We start from the raw sequence: 16,617 nt of genomic DNA, 5'->3' as shown, positions 1-16,617 counted from the left end.
GAGCTCAGACATTAGATATATAGTTGTTTACCTAGCTCTGTTAAAGCATATTTTATGCTGATAACACCAAGGTTAAGGGTTTGGATCCCCATACCGGCCAGCCACCAAAAAAAAAAAAAAACAGTATATTTTAGTGTTCTGCATAATATGTCTGGTTACAGGTTGCTCTGGCATTATTTCTTGAATAAGTTTCTATATCCTTGTTAGGATTAAGGCACTGTAGCAGTCACTGCTGGATTACATAAGGTTAATAACAATCATATAGAACAAACAATCAGAACAGAAAAGTTTTAATATTCCACTTAAAAGTTATATCCCTTACTTTACCAGTTAGTTGGTTAGAAAGGCTTAGGTCCTATGTAACCATCTCTGAACTTATCAAATAGCTCTATAATCTAGACATATGAGCAATATAAGATGGGAGGGCTAATCCTGTGTGTAGCACAGTGTTCAACCTAAACCCAAGGACAAGTCTGGTAATAATTATGGCTTTGATAATTTCTCGTTTTCTTCATCTCAACTGCCACAAGTTACACTATTCATGGCTTATTATAGCACTGCTCTTCAGAATATACCATTCTGGTGTGTGATTCATGCCAAATTTGAGTGAAAATTGCAAACAATCAGCCAAATTACTGCCATTCAGAGTAAATTATATTCAAAGAATCCAAACATGGAATTGGACTCATTCCTACTGAACGGGTAGATGAAACACAAAAATCTTTTACATCATTCCTGACTCTTTCGTGGACAATTAAGACGAAGATAAGCCTTCTAGTGAACGTAAAGCTCTACTTTCTCTCTAACCACCTTTGCTCAGTTTTTCAGTATTTCACACCACCCCGAACTCTTGTTCAACCAAGTAGAACTTTCTGCATTCTGCGTGCGGCAACACTAGCTTCGTCTTCTGAGTCAGATTCGCTCTGGGATGTGGAGCTGTGAGAGGCAGAACTGCAAGGAGAAGAACATTCTGGTGAACACAGGTAGTGCATCAGTGGGAGGCGATACTTTCCACAGAAGTCCACAAATTTAATTTGTCTGACACAGCAGTCAAAGTAGACTCCTAGAGAGAAGAAGGATACAAAGTAAACACTACAAAACAAGGAACTAGTTTCTTTCTCAACCCTTTCTCTAGCATTACGGAGAAATGTCATATACAGTCCACTCTGTTGTGAATCTTAAGCAAAAGTAGTAGTTGCTTCTATAGCTGTATACAGAAATACTGGCAGGTCTTAAGGGTGGCAAGTTGGCTGCAAAGAGAAACCCAGGAGATTTATTTATCTTCTTTTCTCTGGGTGACAGTGGCTACTGAAGTGCCCTTGTTCTATCCCCTACGGCAACTCCCTGGTACTACCCTACAGTTAGGAGACTAAAACAAAATAAAACAATACAACTCCTTTCATAATTATCTTGAAGAATTAGTATTATACACAAATTTGCAGAAAGGAGGTAGCTTTTGATATACCTGTTCTTATGTACGGGGAAGGCAAAATTGAAAGAAATGAAATGCCATCTTACATTTCTATAGGTTCTAAATCTACAGGCTTCAAAGCTGTTTTACTAAGATTATCTCACTTGATTCTGACACAATAATATATTGTCAGGTAGACTGAAACTAGTATTCAGCTCTTTTGATTCCTAATTAAGTGTTCTTGAACTGTGGCCCTTCAGCTAAGAAAAAATACAGCTAGAGCTGAGAGGAGAGTAGAGGTTGTTGTGACTCTGGGTTCTGGTTGATCCTTAAAAAAAATACTACACAGCTCTCACACACAAAGCCTGTCCCATTGGCTGCAGTATAATTGGAACATCTAGAACTCTGGGTTCCATTGCCTCTCTAGAGAGGAATCTAGAGAGAAACTCCACTTAACTTTCCTCTGGCACCAATTACTGTGTGTTTATCACATAAGAGACGAAAATAAAAAGATGTGGTCCAAGCAAAGGATAAATGCTTTTTTATTTCTTCTTTTTTTTCCCCCTTATATTTTCCTACTAACCTTTTATTTTTCTGATCTTGTAGTAAGTATAACTCATAGTTTAAAAGGGGAAATTCATGCTATATTACTTTGAATAATTTAGGAAAGTAAATTTTAAAAAAATGGTCAATCAATTGACTGATAAATTCCCCAAAATGTGTTAGCTTCCTGAAAACAATAGAAGTAATAAAATAAAGCATTACGGAGTTACTATGAGCTAAGACGGTACAATATTATCTTGTCATTTGTAAGATCTCAGACTATACAAAGAGAAAACATCTCTCAGAATATAAAATTACCTTTGTTTAACTTATAGTTCAATAACTAATACGCCTCGCTCAGCCAGTGAGCGGGAGCCGGTCTGTATGTGGGATCCGAACCCTTGGGCGGCAGCGCTGCTGCGCCTCCTAAGCGGCGTACTATCCAGTGCGCCACTGGGCCGGCCCCATTCATGTTACCTCAAATTTTAAACTGATAATTTTTAAAGCATTTTGGTTCCTAAGATAAACAGCACATCAGTATACTAAAGAAGTCATTAAGAAACCATTTAAGAGAGAAAAGAGAACTTTTGGCAGAGGTCCATTTCCAGAAAAAGATGGATTCAAAGAAAAGACTAGATTTAGACTATTAGGCCTGAGGGCCTGGTATGAATGCTGCCCTATATGTTTTCCCTTGCCACAGTTAAAGTCAATTCAGGAAAAGAGAACCGCAGAGACAAGCTTAAGCACTTCTAATCTGGCACAGCACTACAACCTCTACTTCTAAGAGTGAGTGGCCAGTAATGGTCCAGAGTATTACCTTTTTTTCTTTTTTAAACCAAAAGTGTCTCTTTTATTTTTTAACCATCTTCAAGGAATTTAATTATTCTCTTTTTAACCTTATAACAATTTCAAGACAAGATGGGACTTCTAGGGAAAATCTCGCCTGGTTTTGATCATCTTTATGCTTCATTTCCTCAGTACCTATGTACTATAACAGAAAAAACCTTTCATACCCCCATTAAACTGGATTTTTAAAAAAGTAGTCTTTTATGAGAGAGCCAAAATAACATGACCTGCTGTCAATCACCAATTCCACTCACCCACTCTGACCCTTGAGGCCCTTTACAACCTAACCTCAATGTATCTATTCACTCTTGTCTCTCATTACTCTCCTAACTGTACATTTGAGCCAAATTATTACTCATCCAACATTCTGCCCCATACTTGTCTGTCTCCACTTTGCTCTCTCCATCTGAAACATTTCCTATCCTCAATTTTACCCTATCAAAATCTAACTCATACCTCAAAAATCATCTCATTTTTCTAGATCTAATTAAATGTACTCTCTCCTTCCTTTGATCTCCAATAGCATTTTGAATTCCTTGGGATACTTACCATACTCTACCTTATATTATATCACTTGTTTAATTCTCTCCTTTTTCATTCTCTACAAATGTTCTAAACTCAAGAAATTTTGAACCTTGGATTTAAAAGAATATAAAGTTGTGGGGTACATCCTCAAATTGGCCCATTCTCATACATCTTGAATCATACCCTATAAAGGTATCTGATACAAAGAATGATGAGTCTAAGAAAATGTCCTTCAAATAAATATGCAAGGTATCAAACATTTTAGAAACTCTTTTTAAACTACTAGGTCTGTTTATGCTTCCTATGTGTTTCCTCTCATTTTACCATCTAAATTTATTATCTTATGATAGTTCTAAGACAAGATGAGACTGCCTGAATATTTTTCTTGTGTATAAATTCTCAAATATTATGAAAAGATTTTTAAAAAAATCTACAGAGAGTGAAATGTCTTACTTTCTGATAAAAGGGTGAAAGGATAAGGGAAACTGAGACAGAGGCTAACTACTTTTCTCTGAAAGAAGACTTAGCTAATTAAAACAACACTAATCATCAAATTAAAAAACAGCTAAAATGAGTGAGAAACATGAACACTGAATTAACTTACCTCCACACTTTGGGTTTGGGCAATTGCTGGCTAAACTCAAGTATCTAAGAAGATTCCCAGGAAGATCATAGGGAGTGTAGGAAATATTTCGGATCTTAATGGTCCGCGCAGCTAATTCCAGGAGAGTTGGAGGATGATAGGTTAAATCTCTAACAAAACGAACAACCAATGGATTTCCTCGTAAGCTCAACTCTTCCAAATGAATAAGGTTGAGGATCTCTCGAGGCAAGTATGTCAGCAAGTTATTGTGAAGACTGAGGGAACGAAGTGAATGCAACCTAGAATGAATGCAGTACAAAAATCCTAGAATGAATGCAGTACAAAAATCAACGGCAGTAAGCAACCTAACTACTGAGAAAGTTAGTGTGTGTGCGTGTGTGTGTTTAAGATTAAGGTCAATGTAAGTAAAATAAAAAGGTGCTTAAACTAGATCACAGTCCACATCTGCAAATGTCATGAAGAACTTTTGCCCCTGGAATCTTAGAGAGCTTAGACTACTTAGTAAGTGTTCTTATGTGCTAGTTGATATAAATATTAGATTTAAAGATTCTTTTTGGAAGTATGCTTTATCATTCAGATACCTAAGAAAGAAAAGATTTCAGATGCAATAGGAATGAAGATCCCTCACATTATAAAGCCTCATTAGGATAGGAATGCTTCATATTGAATATAAAATCACTAAAATTCCCATAAAAACCTAGGGAAATCTATGCCAAATTAATATTCAACTTTTTGACTCAGAAAACAGAATGAATATTTTGAGGAATAAACTAGAGCATTTAAAAGTAAAATTTAAATAAACAACCCAGCTCACAGCAAACCTCAGAACTGTAATTATCATGAATTGTTTACTTTGAGAATACCTAATTCTTTTCTACATATAAAATGTGGTGAATGCAAGACAATTATTCCTAAGCAGAGATGTCTGTATATACACAAATTGCCTGGAACTACTCACTGTGAAAGCTGAGGAGGCACACTTTGAATTTTGTTGTCACATAACACCAAGTAATTCAGAGAAGGCAGATTTGCTAATTCTGGTGGGATTTCTTTGATAAAGTTTCCTCCGAGATACAGACATTCTAAACTGCAAAAATAAATGAACAAAAACAACAAAATAAACAAAAGTTAGACAAGATATCCCATTGTCTCTACTACTCTACTACAATGAACACACTTGATCTATTCATTCAGCAAATGTTTTACTTAATACTTGCTAATTGCTATCCAAGTCTCTACAGAAATAATGCAATCTTCAGGGAACTTATACTATAGCAAAGCAGACAAGACACACTAAAGTTAGACAATGTTATAATGAAATACACAATAAGGCCAAAAATAAGCATTACATGATTAAAACACTAAAATAAGAGGAACAATCCATAAATGATACAAGTTGAGAAAGAAGAGAAATAAGAAAAGGTCACAGCAGTTCTGGTTAGAAAGCCTTCCCAAAAGTGTTAACTTCAGCTAGGCTCTGAATTTAGCCCATTTAAATGGGAAGACAGAGGACACATCAGGGTGGAGGAGAGGGCTTTTAAGACACAATGATTACACCTTTTAATGCAAGAAGAGAATTCATCTGGAGGAATCCAAGGTAAGGCTGTAGAAAGGCTAGATTACAGGCACCCTGAATCCCATGCTGGTATGCTTGGATTTGATGCACTAGAAGGCAATGGGAAAACCACTAGCCTTTTAAAAAAGAGTAGAAAACCATGTCTGAAGTTTCTACATTTCTTCTTTGCTCTTATTACAGCAAATACATTCTTCAGAGGTTGACTAAATAAATTATGTAAAATCGACACTATACAACATTAAAGTTCCAGATATTTACCCTGTTTTCCTACAATAAGTTAACATTTTAGACATAGCATCTATCAAACCAAATATGTTACTCTCTGTTGTGCTGATTGTAGAAAGGCTCCCACCAAAAATTTTTGCAGGGGAGTGACAGAATCAGTTCTTACAATATATATAAAAAGTAAAAGGTATATATACACACACAGATCTTTTCTATTACTACGTTACTTTTGTCTTTCTGTTAAATCTACTAACTCAATTGTACCGTCATTCTTTCAAAATACCTTTAAACGTGGGAGAAAACAGCCTACTGAACTGTTACTCAAACTTCCATGGTAAGAATTACCCGGAAAACTTTTAAAGCTACAAAATCTAGGTCCTATCCAAATAAACTACATCAGAGTTCCAGGGGAGGTGCCTGAGAAGTGGCAGATCTTAGGAGTACAAAGCAAAATTTTAATAGATAAAGCCAAGTTGTCTTGCAGAGCTATGGCTATTTACAAATCCACAATTAGCATTTAAAAGCACCACTCCTCAACCTACTACCTTGCCAACACTTAGTATTATCACCTGCTTTAATCTGTTTTTGTTTTTACTATTTGATGGTGTGAAAAACGGTACAGTTCCTAATTACAAGTGAAATTTAGCATCTTTTTATATGTTTTTGGCCATTTGTATATCTTTAACGAACTGTCTGTTCATATAAATTTACCCATTTTTCTCACAGGTTATATAGTTTTCTCTCATTAATCTGTTGGGAACTTTGTTGGTGTTGTTAAATATATGTTCTGTACAACTTTGTTCCTTTGTGTTCTAGAGAACAGTCTATTTTTGATCTTGTTTTATATGTATAAAAAGAGTATGCTGCTATTAAGATTGATCTTGTTAACTGAGTACTTCAAATTTTTTAGAGCTTCTCTTATTATTTTGCCTTCTTGGTCTTGTGGTTAATCTACCATAACCATGGTTTTCCTTCTTCCATTCAGAGTGCTGCCAGTTTTCGCTCCCGTTCCCCTCAAAATATAGAAGCTATATTGCAGATACATTCAAGTTCATGTATGCTAAAACTTCTTATCGAAGTGCTCCCTAATACATCTGAAGTGTTTCTCTTTGTTCCTTTAAAACCATTTTGCCTTGAAATCTATTTCCTCTGATTATCAATACTGCCTACCAGTTTTATTTTTGTTAGTATTTACTCATATTTCATTCAATACCAGTTCCACCACTTACCAGTATAAAAACTTGAGCCAGGTACTAAATCTTGTTGTGGTCCAGTTTCCTCTTCTTTAAAACGGACTGTTATTATTATTATATAACATATAAAATGCCTAGTCAACAAATAAGAACTAATACCTACCATGTGCCAGGCACGGTTCTAGGGAATACAGGGTAAATAAGATCAAGTTCGTGACATGAAGAAGCTTACATTCTAGTGAGAGAGACAGACAATAAATCAATAAACATGTGTCTATTTCGCCAGATAGTTTTAAGTGCTATAAAGAAAAAGGAAGGAAATGAGATGGTAATGGAGGAGGGACTCTAAATAGGGTGGTCAGGATAGGCTTCTCTTATGAGATGACATTTGAACAGAGATCTGAATGAAATGACTGAGTAATTACAAAGCCCTGAGATGGAAAAGTGCTTGGTGTGTTGTGAAACAGCAACGCAGCCAATGTGGGTAGATCAGTGACTGAGGTGGGAATATGGTAGTCAGAGAGGTATCCTGGGATGGCCAGATCACAGAGGGCCCTTTGGTCCTTTGCAAGGATTTTGAATTGTATCCTAGGTAGGACCAATTTTGAACAAAGGCTAATTGTGTATCTTTACTTCATTTTAGAAAGATCACTTCAGCTATTGTGCAGCAAACACCTAGAGAATTGATGGGGGGAGCACTATGGGCAGGAGTGGAAGCAGGAATTGTAGACTGGAGCCTAATGCAGTAGTTCAGTTGACAAACAACAGATTTGCCTGGTACATCTTTTTCTATCCCTTTACTTTTACTTTTTTTTGAGTGATACACACCTCATGATTTTATTTTTATAAAGTTTAAGAACAAGAAAAACTAATCTACAATGATAAAAGTTAAAACAGTGGTTGCCTATGAAGGAGCCACAGTGGAACTTCTGTGGGTATTGGAAATCTTGATTCAGGTGGACGTCACATGGGTATAATTCATTATAATTCATACAATTGTACACTTAAGATCAGTGCATTATATTCTGAAAATTTTACTGCAATCAAAATGAATACTAATTTCAAAAGGAAAACATAGTATGTTCATAATTCTAATTTTACAGAAAATACGTATCTGTATAGAAAATATCTATCTGTATAGAAAAATGTCTGGAAAAATACAAACCAAAATGTTAACCATGTTGGGATTAAGTGATCTTGTTTTCTTATTTGAGAGATCTTTGTTTCCATGTTTTTCTAGATGAACATGTATTTCTTGAGTAAATAGAATTTACTTTTTAAAAAATAATTGCACTTTTTTGCTTGTTTCAGCTTGTGAGTTATTTTGCTAATTTGGCTGTTTATGAATTTATATCTTTACAAGGTCACATTTTCTCTGTATCTGTTTTAAAGCTATAACATTTGTATTACTTTATTGCCTACAGAGGATTTCAAAGTTGCAACTAATCATAGATTTTGCATGGCCTGTCCCACAACTGTATTGTATTTTGGAAGGGGATAACTTGTCTAGGTTCACAGGTTCATACCTGGAGAGAAATTTTGCTTTGAAATGAGTAATATCCCAAGTTTTACCCATATCTAATTTAGATAATATTTAGGATCAGATTTTGGACCTAGAGTTGGTGCTAGAATGGGTTAAAGCTTTGGGGATCCTGAGATGATATATTTATTTTGCATGTGTGAAGGACATGAAGGGGCTAGAGAGTAAACTGTTACAGGTTGAACTGTGTCTGCACAAAATTCACATGTTGAAGTCCTAAACCCTCAGTATTAGAATGTGACTCTATATAGAGACAGGGTCTTTACTAAGTTAAAATGAGGTCATTAGTGTGGGCCCTAATCCCATATGACCACTGTTTTTATAAAAAGGGGTATTTTAGGCACAAAGATGCATAAAAGGCAGACACCACTGAGGATGAAGACAGCCATACACAAACCAAGGAGAGAGATCTGGAACAGATCTTTTCCTCACAACCTTCAGAAGGAATCAACCTTGCTGACACCTTGATTTTGGACCTCCAGCCTCCAGATCTGTGAGAGAATAAGTTCTGTTGTTTAAGCCACCTAGTCTGTGGAACTTTGTTATGGCAGTCCTAACAAATTTGTAAGGAATGATTTATTTCAGTTCCTCCCTTAATCCTAGGGCATATTTCTATGCCTTAGTGCATGGCCTAGGAGTGTTTACCAAGCCTGGTGTTTATCAATGCCTGTCTATCTTGGCAGAGTTTGAGCTAAAACTTCTGTCTTTCTAACACCATGTGGCTGTTGAAATCTCTGCCCCACTCTTTAGTCTTCCAGCTGCTGTTTTCTAATAGGTTTCCTGGAGACTCACTGTGTGTATATATAGCTAAGGAGGCATTCAGTCACTTGAGGAGAAATTTTGTGCAGATTTTGGGGCTCAAAGTCTCTCTAGAACTTTGATCTTCAAGTCCTAGTCACTTTGGCACCTCCATCTCCCCACCTCAGTAACTGCTGCTATCTGATTGGGCTGTGATCTATACCTTTACTTTTAACTTGTGGTGTATTTTTGTATTAAGTGTAACTCTTGTAAACAGAGCACAACTTGATTGTGGATATGTTTGGACTCGTGTTTCATATTACCAGGGTATATCTCACTATCTTTCTTCCTTTCAGTTCTGCCTTTTGTTTTACTCATCCAGTTTCCTTGTTTCATTTTCCCTCTACTATTTTGAACTGTATATGCTATTTCTATTTTGCCAGCAGTTACCCCCTTCAATTTCCTTTGTGCTCTCACTCCCAAACATGCACCCATGCTCCCTTCTCCTCTGCTCTCTTCATGTCATTTTCTAGAATTAGTTCTACCTTGATTTTCTACCAATTTACTGATTGGAAATAAATTTACTGCCAGTTGATCATTATTCAAATTTATCAATATGTTATACTGATTTCTTAGTTCATCACTGTTTTTGAAGGCTTGCTTTCTCTCTTAAAGTTCATTTTTCTTAGAGTACATCCTTTAGAAGTTCCCTTGGCAAGGACTCATGGTTGTTAAATCTCTGAGACCTTTGTTTTTGATGGTTTTATTTCTTTTCCTCTCACTCTTGAATAACAGTTTAGGTGAGCATAAAATTTTAGGTGAGCAGCTACTTTTCCTTAGCAGTAGGAAGATGCTGCTCTATTATCTTATTACAGCCAATATTACTATTGTTCCTTTATAGGCAATCTGTTTTTTTCTCATTAGGAGCTTTGAGAATTTCTTTTTCTCTATTTATCTTTACTGTTCTGAAGTTTTATTACAATATGTCAAGATATCAGTTTAGGGATCTCTCTTTAATTGTCAGAAATTTCAACCACTATTACTTCACACATTGTCTTTCATTCTCTCTATCTTTCTAAAACTGCCTTTAGCAGTATGAATTTCAGGATCTATCCTCCATTTCTTAACATTTCTTTCATACTTTTCATTTCTTTATCCCCTGTTCTGCATTCCAGGTGAAGGTCTCAGTAAGATCTTTCAGCTTATGAATTCTCTCTTCAGCTGACTTCAGTCCCTCATTTAGCCCATTTGGTGAGTTCATAATTATATTTTTTCATTTCTAGGAATTCTAATTGGGGTTTTCATAATTGTCAGTTTTAAAATGCCCTACACTGTTGCACTGATAAAGTTCCTTCCTTTACCTCTCTGAAGTTAGGAAACATACTTTAATGTCCTTTACAGACTGCCTTATTATAGATATTTTCTCAGGTGTAATGTGTTCGTTCCATTTGTTGAATTTCTTCTTTCACAATATTGGCCTTCCTTGATATGTGGTGATGCAAAAAGCCCACCTGAATCTGAAGTTTTTTTAAAAAAAATAAGAATACTTTTTTTCTATTTCTGATTATATAAAGCTTTTCAAGATCGCATTCCTCTCTTTAGACTTATTATAATTGGAAAAAATAAACAGACAACTTTAATTTTGATATGTTATTTTTTCTCTTCAAAGATTAACTTGTAGCAAAAATCAATTGTCTGGTTACAAGATTGAAATCCACATGTAACTGCATAAGCACTAGGGAAAAAAAGGTTCCTAGGCAGGGTTTTTTGATCCTATTGAGTATGGCATCATTTGATGCTCAGTTACTCAGAAATCCCTACTTTCCTTGGTGAGAGCTACTTGAATAGAATATTTGGAGTTCAAATAACAGACACTACCCTGGAATAGAAACTATTTTAATGAGAAGACTATCAGGGAAAAAAGTTTAGCAAACTTGAAAGTCCTTTCAACATAAGATTCAATAGTTAAATAACAACTTGAAATATAGTCTAGTGGGGGAGAAAAGAAAATAAAGTGAAGGAAGAAAAGTGTGGGTCTGAGAAAAGTGTAAATATCATCAAGAACCAAGAGAACCTAGTCTTTAGTGGTCAGTTACTATTCAATGTCTTCTCTCAATGCTTTGGGAGTGGGCAGGGGAGGTACTCAGAAAGAATGCCAAACATTAGCAGTTACCATAACCTTGGCAGAGAATGATCTGAAGTTCTAAAATATAACCAAGTCCATGATTTTGAAATTATGTAAATTCTCTTTTGCAATTGATGGGTATCACTAATCAGATTATACAGCCAGCGTATTAAATTTACACTTTCACGTTTACTTCTCACTTTCAAACTCAATTTCCAAAGTTCTAGGGACTTAAAGCCTTTCAATGATTTATGGGAATTAAATTTCTAAAGCACACTCTACCGTTTCCAATCATGCGTTTCTGTAAGGAGAAAGGAAACTTGTTGAATTAGAAGCAAACCTGTAGTGTTTAAAAGTTCTTGTGTTTGTCAACACTGCACCTCTGTTTATCAGGGTTGAAACAATTCTATTCTTACACTGTTTGACAAGTATAGAAAACAGAAATACCATTTATTAAATTTATGAAAGAAATTCTTCATTTCCTTTCTGCTTAGCATTAACAGACCATCCCTAAATTTCTTTCTTGAAATGTACATCACCTTTGCAATCCTTAGGGGTACTTCAGTTGTGGTGGATTCCTTTTCTCCATCAAGTGCTAATGACTCACTGAAAGATACGTTATGCCTCCTTAGTGCCAATCAACTTTAACCACAGGTGTAAATAGCTTCTCCACCCAAATAAAAATATACATTAAATATAATAAAAATATACATTAGTACTATATTATATGGTTGGTTAAAGGAAGATGGAATTAAAGTGATATAAGGATGTACAAAGGGGCAGAAAACAGAGAAACACTGCAAGATAAGAAACATACATTTGTGGATAAAGTAGTTTTCTTAAAGGAGCACCCCCATATAAATTGTCTTCAAATACTATAACTCACCACAGAATTTCAAAGTATATTATATGTTCAAAAGTGGACACATGAATAGAGGCATCATCTCTTGGTATTTGCCCCAAACTAAGGTAATAAGAGGAAGAAGTCAGAGGGAAGAAGTTGAGCTCCAGAAACCAACTTAATATATGAGTCTAAATGAGCAAAAGTGTTTTCTATTTAAATTTTATCACATTCTATTTATCATTTAGTTGGGTTACCTATCTCTTTCCCAAGGTATGAACCTACCGTACACAAGCTTCAAAACATTCCAGGGCATTAATTTTTAGCTTTTGTTTTGTCACGATCCTCATATTTTCATCTTCTAAAACCACATTAAACAGATAACAAGAGACAGGTCATGAACAGAAAAAGGCATTACTTAAGAGGAAGATTGTGGAGAAGAGTACCAATGAAACTCACTTGTTCTCTAGCCTATTCTCCAAATATCTAGCATCCTGGATGCTAAACTACCCTGAAGATTTCATTTACTTAAATAAAGTCCATTACCCAGTGTTTAATAAATTATTAAGCTCTTTCTTAATTAATGTCTGAGCTAATTGAGAGGATTAAAGAGTAAGAGTTCAGAAGAAGAAATAGTTCAAAATACAAATTACGCCTACTTTTTCAGTATTATAAAACAAAAACAATTTTGCCCATATACTAGCCAAACAGTTATACTTATCTGCTGAAAAATAACTTCATATTTTGATGGGAAAGAATCTACATCCACAACCGTATGGTTCACACTGATATCTTAATTTACTCTCCAGGAAAATGAAGTTAATCATAAAGATAAATAAGATTTACAACACCTGCTTATTTTGTTATACTTTGATACTCTGAAAGTGATCTTTGAGAAACTTTTTTTTTTTTTTTTTTAATTTAAGATTTGCAGAAATCCAAGGATTCAGGTTCTAGTTCTACTCTGCCACTGTGGAAAATTCATGGGTTTGGAGTCAGAGACCCAGCGGTCAAATCCAGTTCCACCACTCACTGGCTTTGTGATCTGTGACTTAATTTTTCTGAGCCTCGGTTTCTTCCTCTGGAAATGGGGAGTATGTCATTTCATAAATCATTGTGAGAATTAAAAAAGCATATTTAGAGCACCTATGACAGGGTCTACTACACTTTAAATATCCAATAAATGAGATTTTTGCCTATCTTTTTCCCCATATGGTGGAAATAATACTTGCCCTGGGTTCCTCTTAGTATACTGAGAAAATTCAAATGAGAATGTTGAAATTATATAACATTAAAATTAGAACGAACCAAGGCCTGTCAGTTTTACCTCCAAGTCTCTCTCCAACCCTTCTATTTATTATTATCATCTCTCCTAGCATTACCCTGGCATAGGCTACCATCATCTCATCTTACTACAATGGCCTTCTTCTAACCAGCTTTCAAAATCTCCTCTCATCTCTCCATCCCCTCCCCACTCCATTTCTGCACGTAACAAGACACATGTGCTTAAAACTCTCCCAGTGCACTTAAAATAAAATCCAAACTTTACTACAGTCTTCAAGTTCTAACATGGCCTGATTGGCTCAAATTTACATTTGCCACTTTCCCTCTTGCTAGTATAATGTCCTTTTTTCAGAATTTTGGTAGTTATTCTCCTCTTGCCTCTGGGCTTTCACACGTGCTGTTCCTTCTACCTGGACTGATCCCACTGCCTGCCCTATGCCTCCTCCCTCTTAAATTCTTATTCTTCCTTCAAAAGCTCAATTCAAATGTCACTTGTTCAAGGACTAAAATAAATCAGGTCCTTCTGTTATTTTGTCTCAAGGCACTCATGTCTTCATAAAATTTAAAACCACTATGATTAAATAATGAGGTTTGCAGTAAGTTGTTTAATGTCTATCTCCTCTGTTAGTATGTTAGCTCCGTGAAGGCAGCTTCATGTTCACCATCACATCCCCAGCACCTAGGACAGTGCCTGACAGATTGGCAAATGAAGGGACATCTTGTCCAAATGCCTCATTTTGAAGATTAGAAAGGCATGGTTAGGTTAGGATATGTTAAGTGACTCGCCTAAGGCTGGGACACCCAGAGTTCTTATACCCAGGCCAATGTTCTTTTCACTACATTTAACTCTGAGGGTCCTTCCAGCTCTAACATCCTGTTATCTCTGAAAATTGAATAAAGGAGGTGAAAATACTTTACAGATGGATGATACTTCTTTTTCACTTTGGACAATATACTTGCTCTATTTCCCACTCTCCCACAGAGCACCTTTAGGAACTTTTATTATCCTGTTTCTCCGCTTCCTCCTTCCATTAAATTCAACAAACAAAACAATGAAAATGAAAAAAAAGAAAAGAAAATTAAAGAAAAGCAGAGAATGTTTTTTTTCATTTTTGTCTTTTTTTTCGTGACTGGTAACGGGACGCAACCCTCGATGTCGTGCTCGTGCCGCGACCGGGATCACAACCCTCGGTGTCGGTGTCGCGCCTGCACCGCGCTCAGCCAGTGAGTGGACAGGTCTCTATATGGGATCCGAACCCTCGGCGGGAGCGCCGCCGAGCTCCCAACGCCGCACTCTACCGAGTGCACCACCGGGCCGGCCCAGAGAAATTTTTTTTAAAAAAAATCAACATATATACAGAATAATCTAGTACGTAAGACATAATTCTTGTAAACAAGGAATTATATTCAATAAGGTAAATGCAATGGCGGGATGAATGAGATACAGATGAAGTACAGTTTAGGCAATAATTAATTGCTGGGCAGGGATCAGTAAAGGAAGGAATCACGAAGGTGACCCTTGAGATAGGTTTTGCAGGATGAATAGGAGTTTGCCAGGTGAAGGAAACATTCCTAGCAAAGCGAAGAACACACGTACAGAGACACTGCATCCATTCAACAGATATTTAGTGAGTGCCTACTGTTGCCAGCATCTACAAGCAGCTTTCCCTCCATGCTGGGAAAGTGCATGGCTCACTGAACTCCACAAATTATTATACTGTTGGTATTGCTACAGGGAAGAGGGAGCTGGAAATGTAGTGGAAAGCAAGGGTCAGATCATCAGCCAGTGAGTGGACAGGTCTCTATATGGGATCCGAACCCTCGGCGGGAGCGCCGCCGCGCTCCCAACGCCGCACTCTACCGAGTGCACCACCGGGCCGGCCCAGAGAAATTTTTTTTTAAAAAAATCAACATATATACAGAATAATCTAGTACGTAAGACATAATTCTTGTAAACAAGGAATTATATTCAATAAGGTAAATGCAATGGCGGGATGAATGAGATACAGATGAAGTACAGTTTAGGCAATAATTAATTGCTGGGCAGGGATCAGTAAAGGAAGGAATCACGAAGGTGACCCTTGAGATAGGTTTTGCAGGATGAATAGGAGTTTGCCAGGTGAAGGAAACATTCCTAGCAAAGCGAAGAACACACGTACAGAGACACTGCATCCATTCAACAGATATTTAGTGAGTGCCTACTGTTGCCAGCATCTACAAGCAGCTTTCCCTCCATGCTGGGAAAGTGCATGGCTCACTGAACTCCACAAATTATTATACTGTTGGTATTGCTACAGGGAAGAGGGAGCTGGAAATGTAGTGGAAAGCAAGGGTCAGATCAGAGCACGTTGTATGCCATGCTAAAAGGCATTTACTTTGATCTACAGGCAAGGAAAACCACCGAAGACTTGAGCGAGGAAGTGACAACCTCGGATTTTACATCCTAGTACCCACTCAGCTCGGATCACCCCCCAGACCCAAGAAAGAAGACAGAAAAACTGCTTCGAAAATCTGCAGAGGCCAAACATAACATAGTAAACGCTGTAGCACCCACAATCTTATTAGTTGATATGGCCGGACACAACTCGGCCAGGAAGAAGACAGTTACGTGACAAACGCACGGCGCCACAGGGCTCCCGGACACAGCCCCAAGCCTCCCCATCCCGGCAGGGACCCGCTCACCTCCGCAAGTTCTCGATCTCGGCCGGGATGCTCTGTAGCTGGTTGCCGCCCAGGCTGAGGGTCTGCAGCGCGCGCAGCTCCAGCAGCGAGGGGGGCACTTCCTGGAAGCAGTTGCCGCTGAGGTTGAGCACCTGGAGGCTGCGGCAGAGCGGCGACTGGGCCAGGCCCTTGGGGAGCGCGCCGGGACCGCCGAGCCGGTTGTTTTTGGCCAGCAGCGTGCGCAAGCCGCTCAGCGCCAACAGCTCCGGCCCGAGCGCGGTCAACGCGTTACCGCTCACGTCCAGCAGCTGGAGGTGCGGGAAGCCGCTGCCCAGCGCCCGCGGCAGCGACACCAGATGGTTGTGAGGCAGCAGCAACCGCAGCACCGCCTCCCGCGCGCCCCGCCGCTCCTCCTTCCGCGCCTCCAGCTCCGACTCCAGCGTCTCGGGGGCCACGCTGAGGCGAGACCAGTTCAGCTCGGCCTCCCCGGCCGCGGCCACCGCCC

The 16,617-nt window shown here is 37.7% G+C and overlaps 1 protein-coding gene across 1 annotated transcript; it reads right to left on the bottom strand.

The window, feature by feature from the left end:
* Positions 1 to 274: 274 nt before the first annotated feature.
* On the bottom strand, positions 275 to 16,615 carry LRRC58 (leucine rich repeat containing 58; the record flags this gene model as incomplete). Its single annotated transcript, XM_008579864.1, has 4 exons — positions 275 to 1,063; positions 3,930 to 4,207; positions 4,888 to 5,016; positions 16,134 to 16,615. Coding segments are annotated over 4 exons (1,098 nt in total), but the record flags the coding sequence as incomplete, so codon positions are not given.
* Between the last annotated feature and the right edge of the window lie 2 nt (positions 16,616 to 16,617).

The sequence above is a fragment of the Galeopterus variegatus genome, unplaced genomic scaffold (genome assembly GCF_000696425.1).
Source record: "Galeopterus variegatus unplaced genomic scaffold, G_variegatus-3.0.2 Scaffold1968, whole genome shotgun sequence".
Classification (NCBI taxonomy): domain Eukaryota; kingdom Metazoa; phylum Chordata; class Mammalia; order Dermoptera; family Cynocephalidae; genus Galeopterus; species Galeopterus variegatus.
The sequence above is the reverse complement of the archived record's forward strand: the minus strand, read 5'-3'. Positions and strand labels throughout refer to the sequence as shown.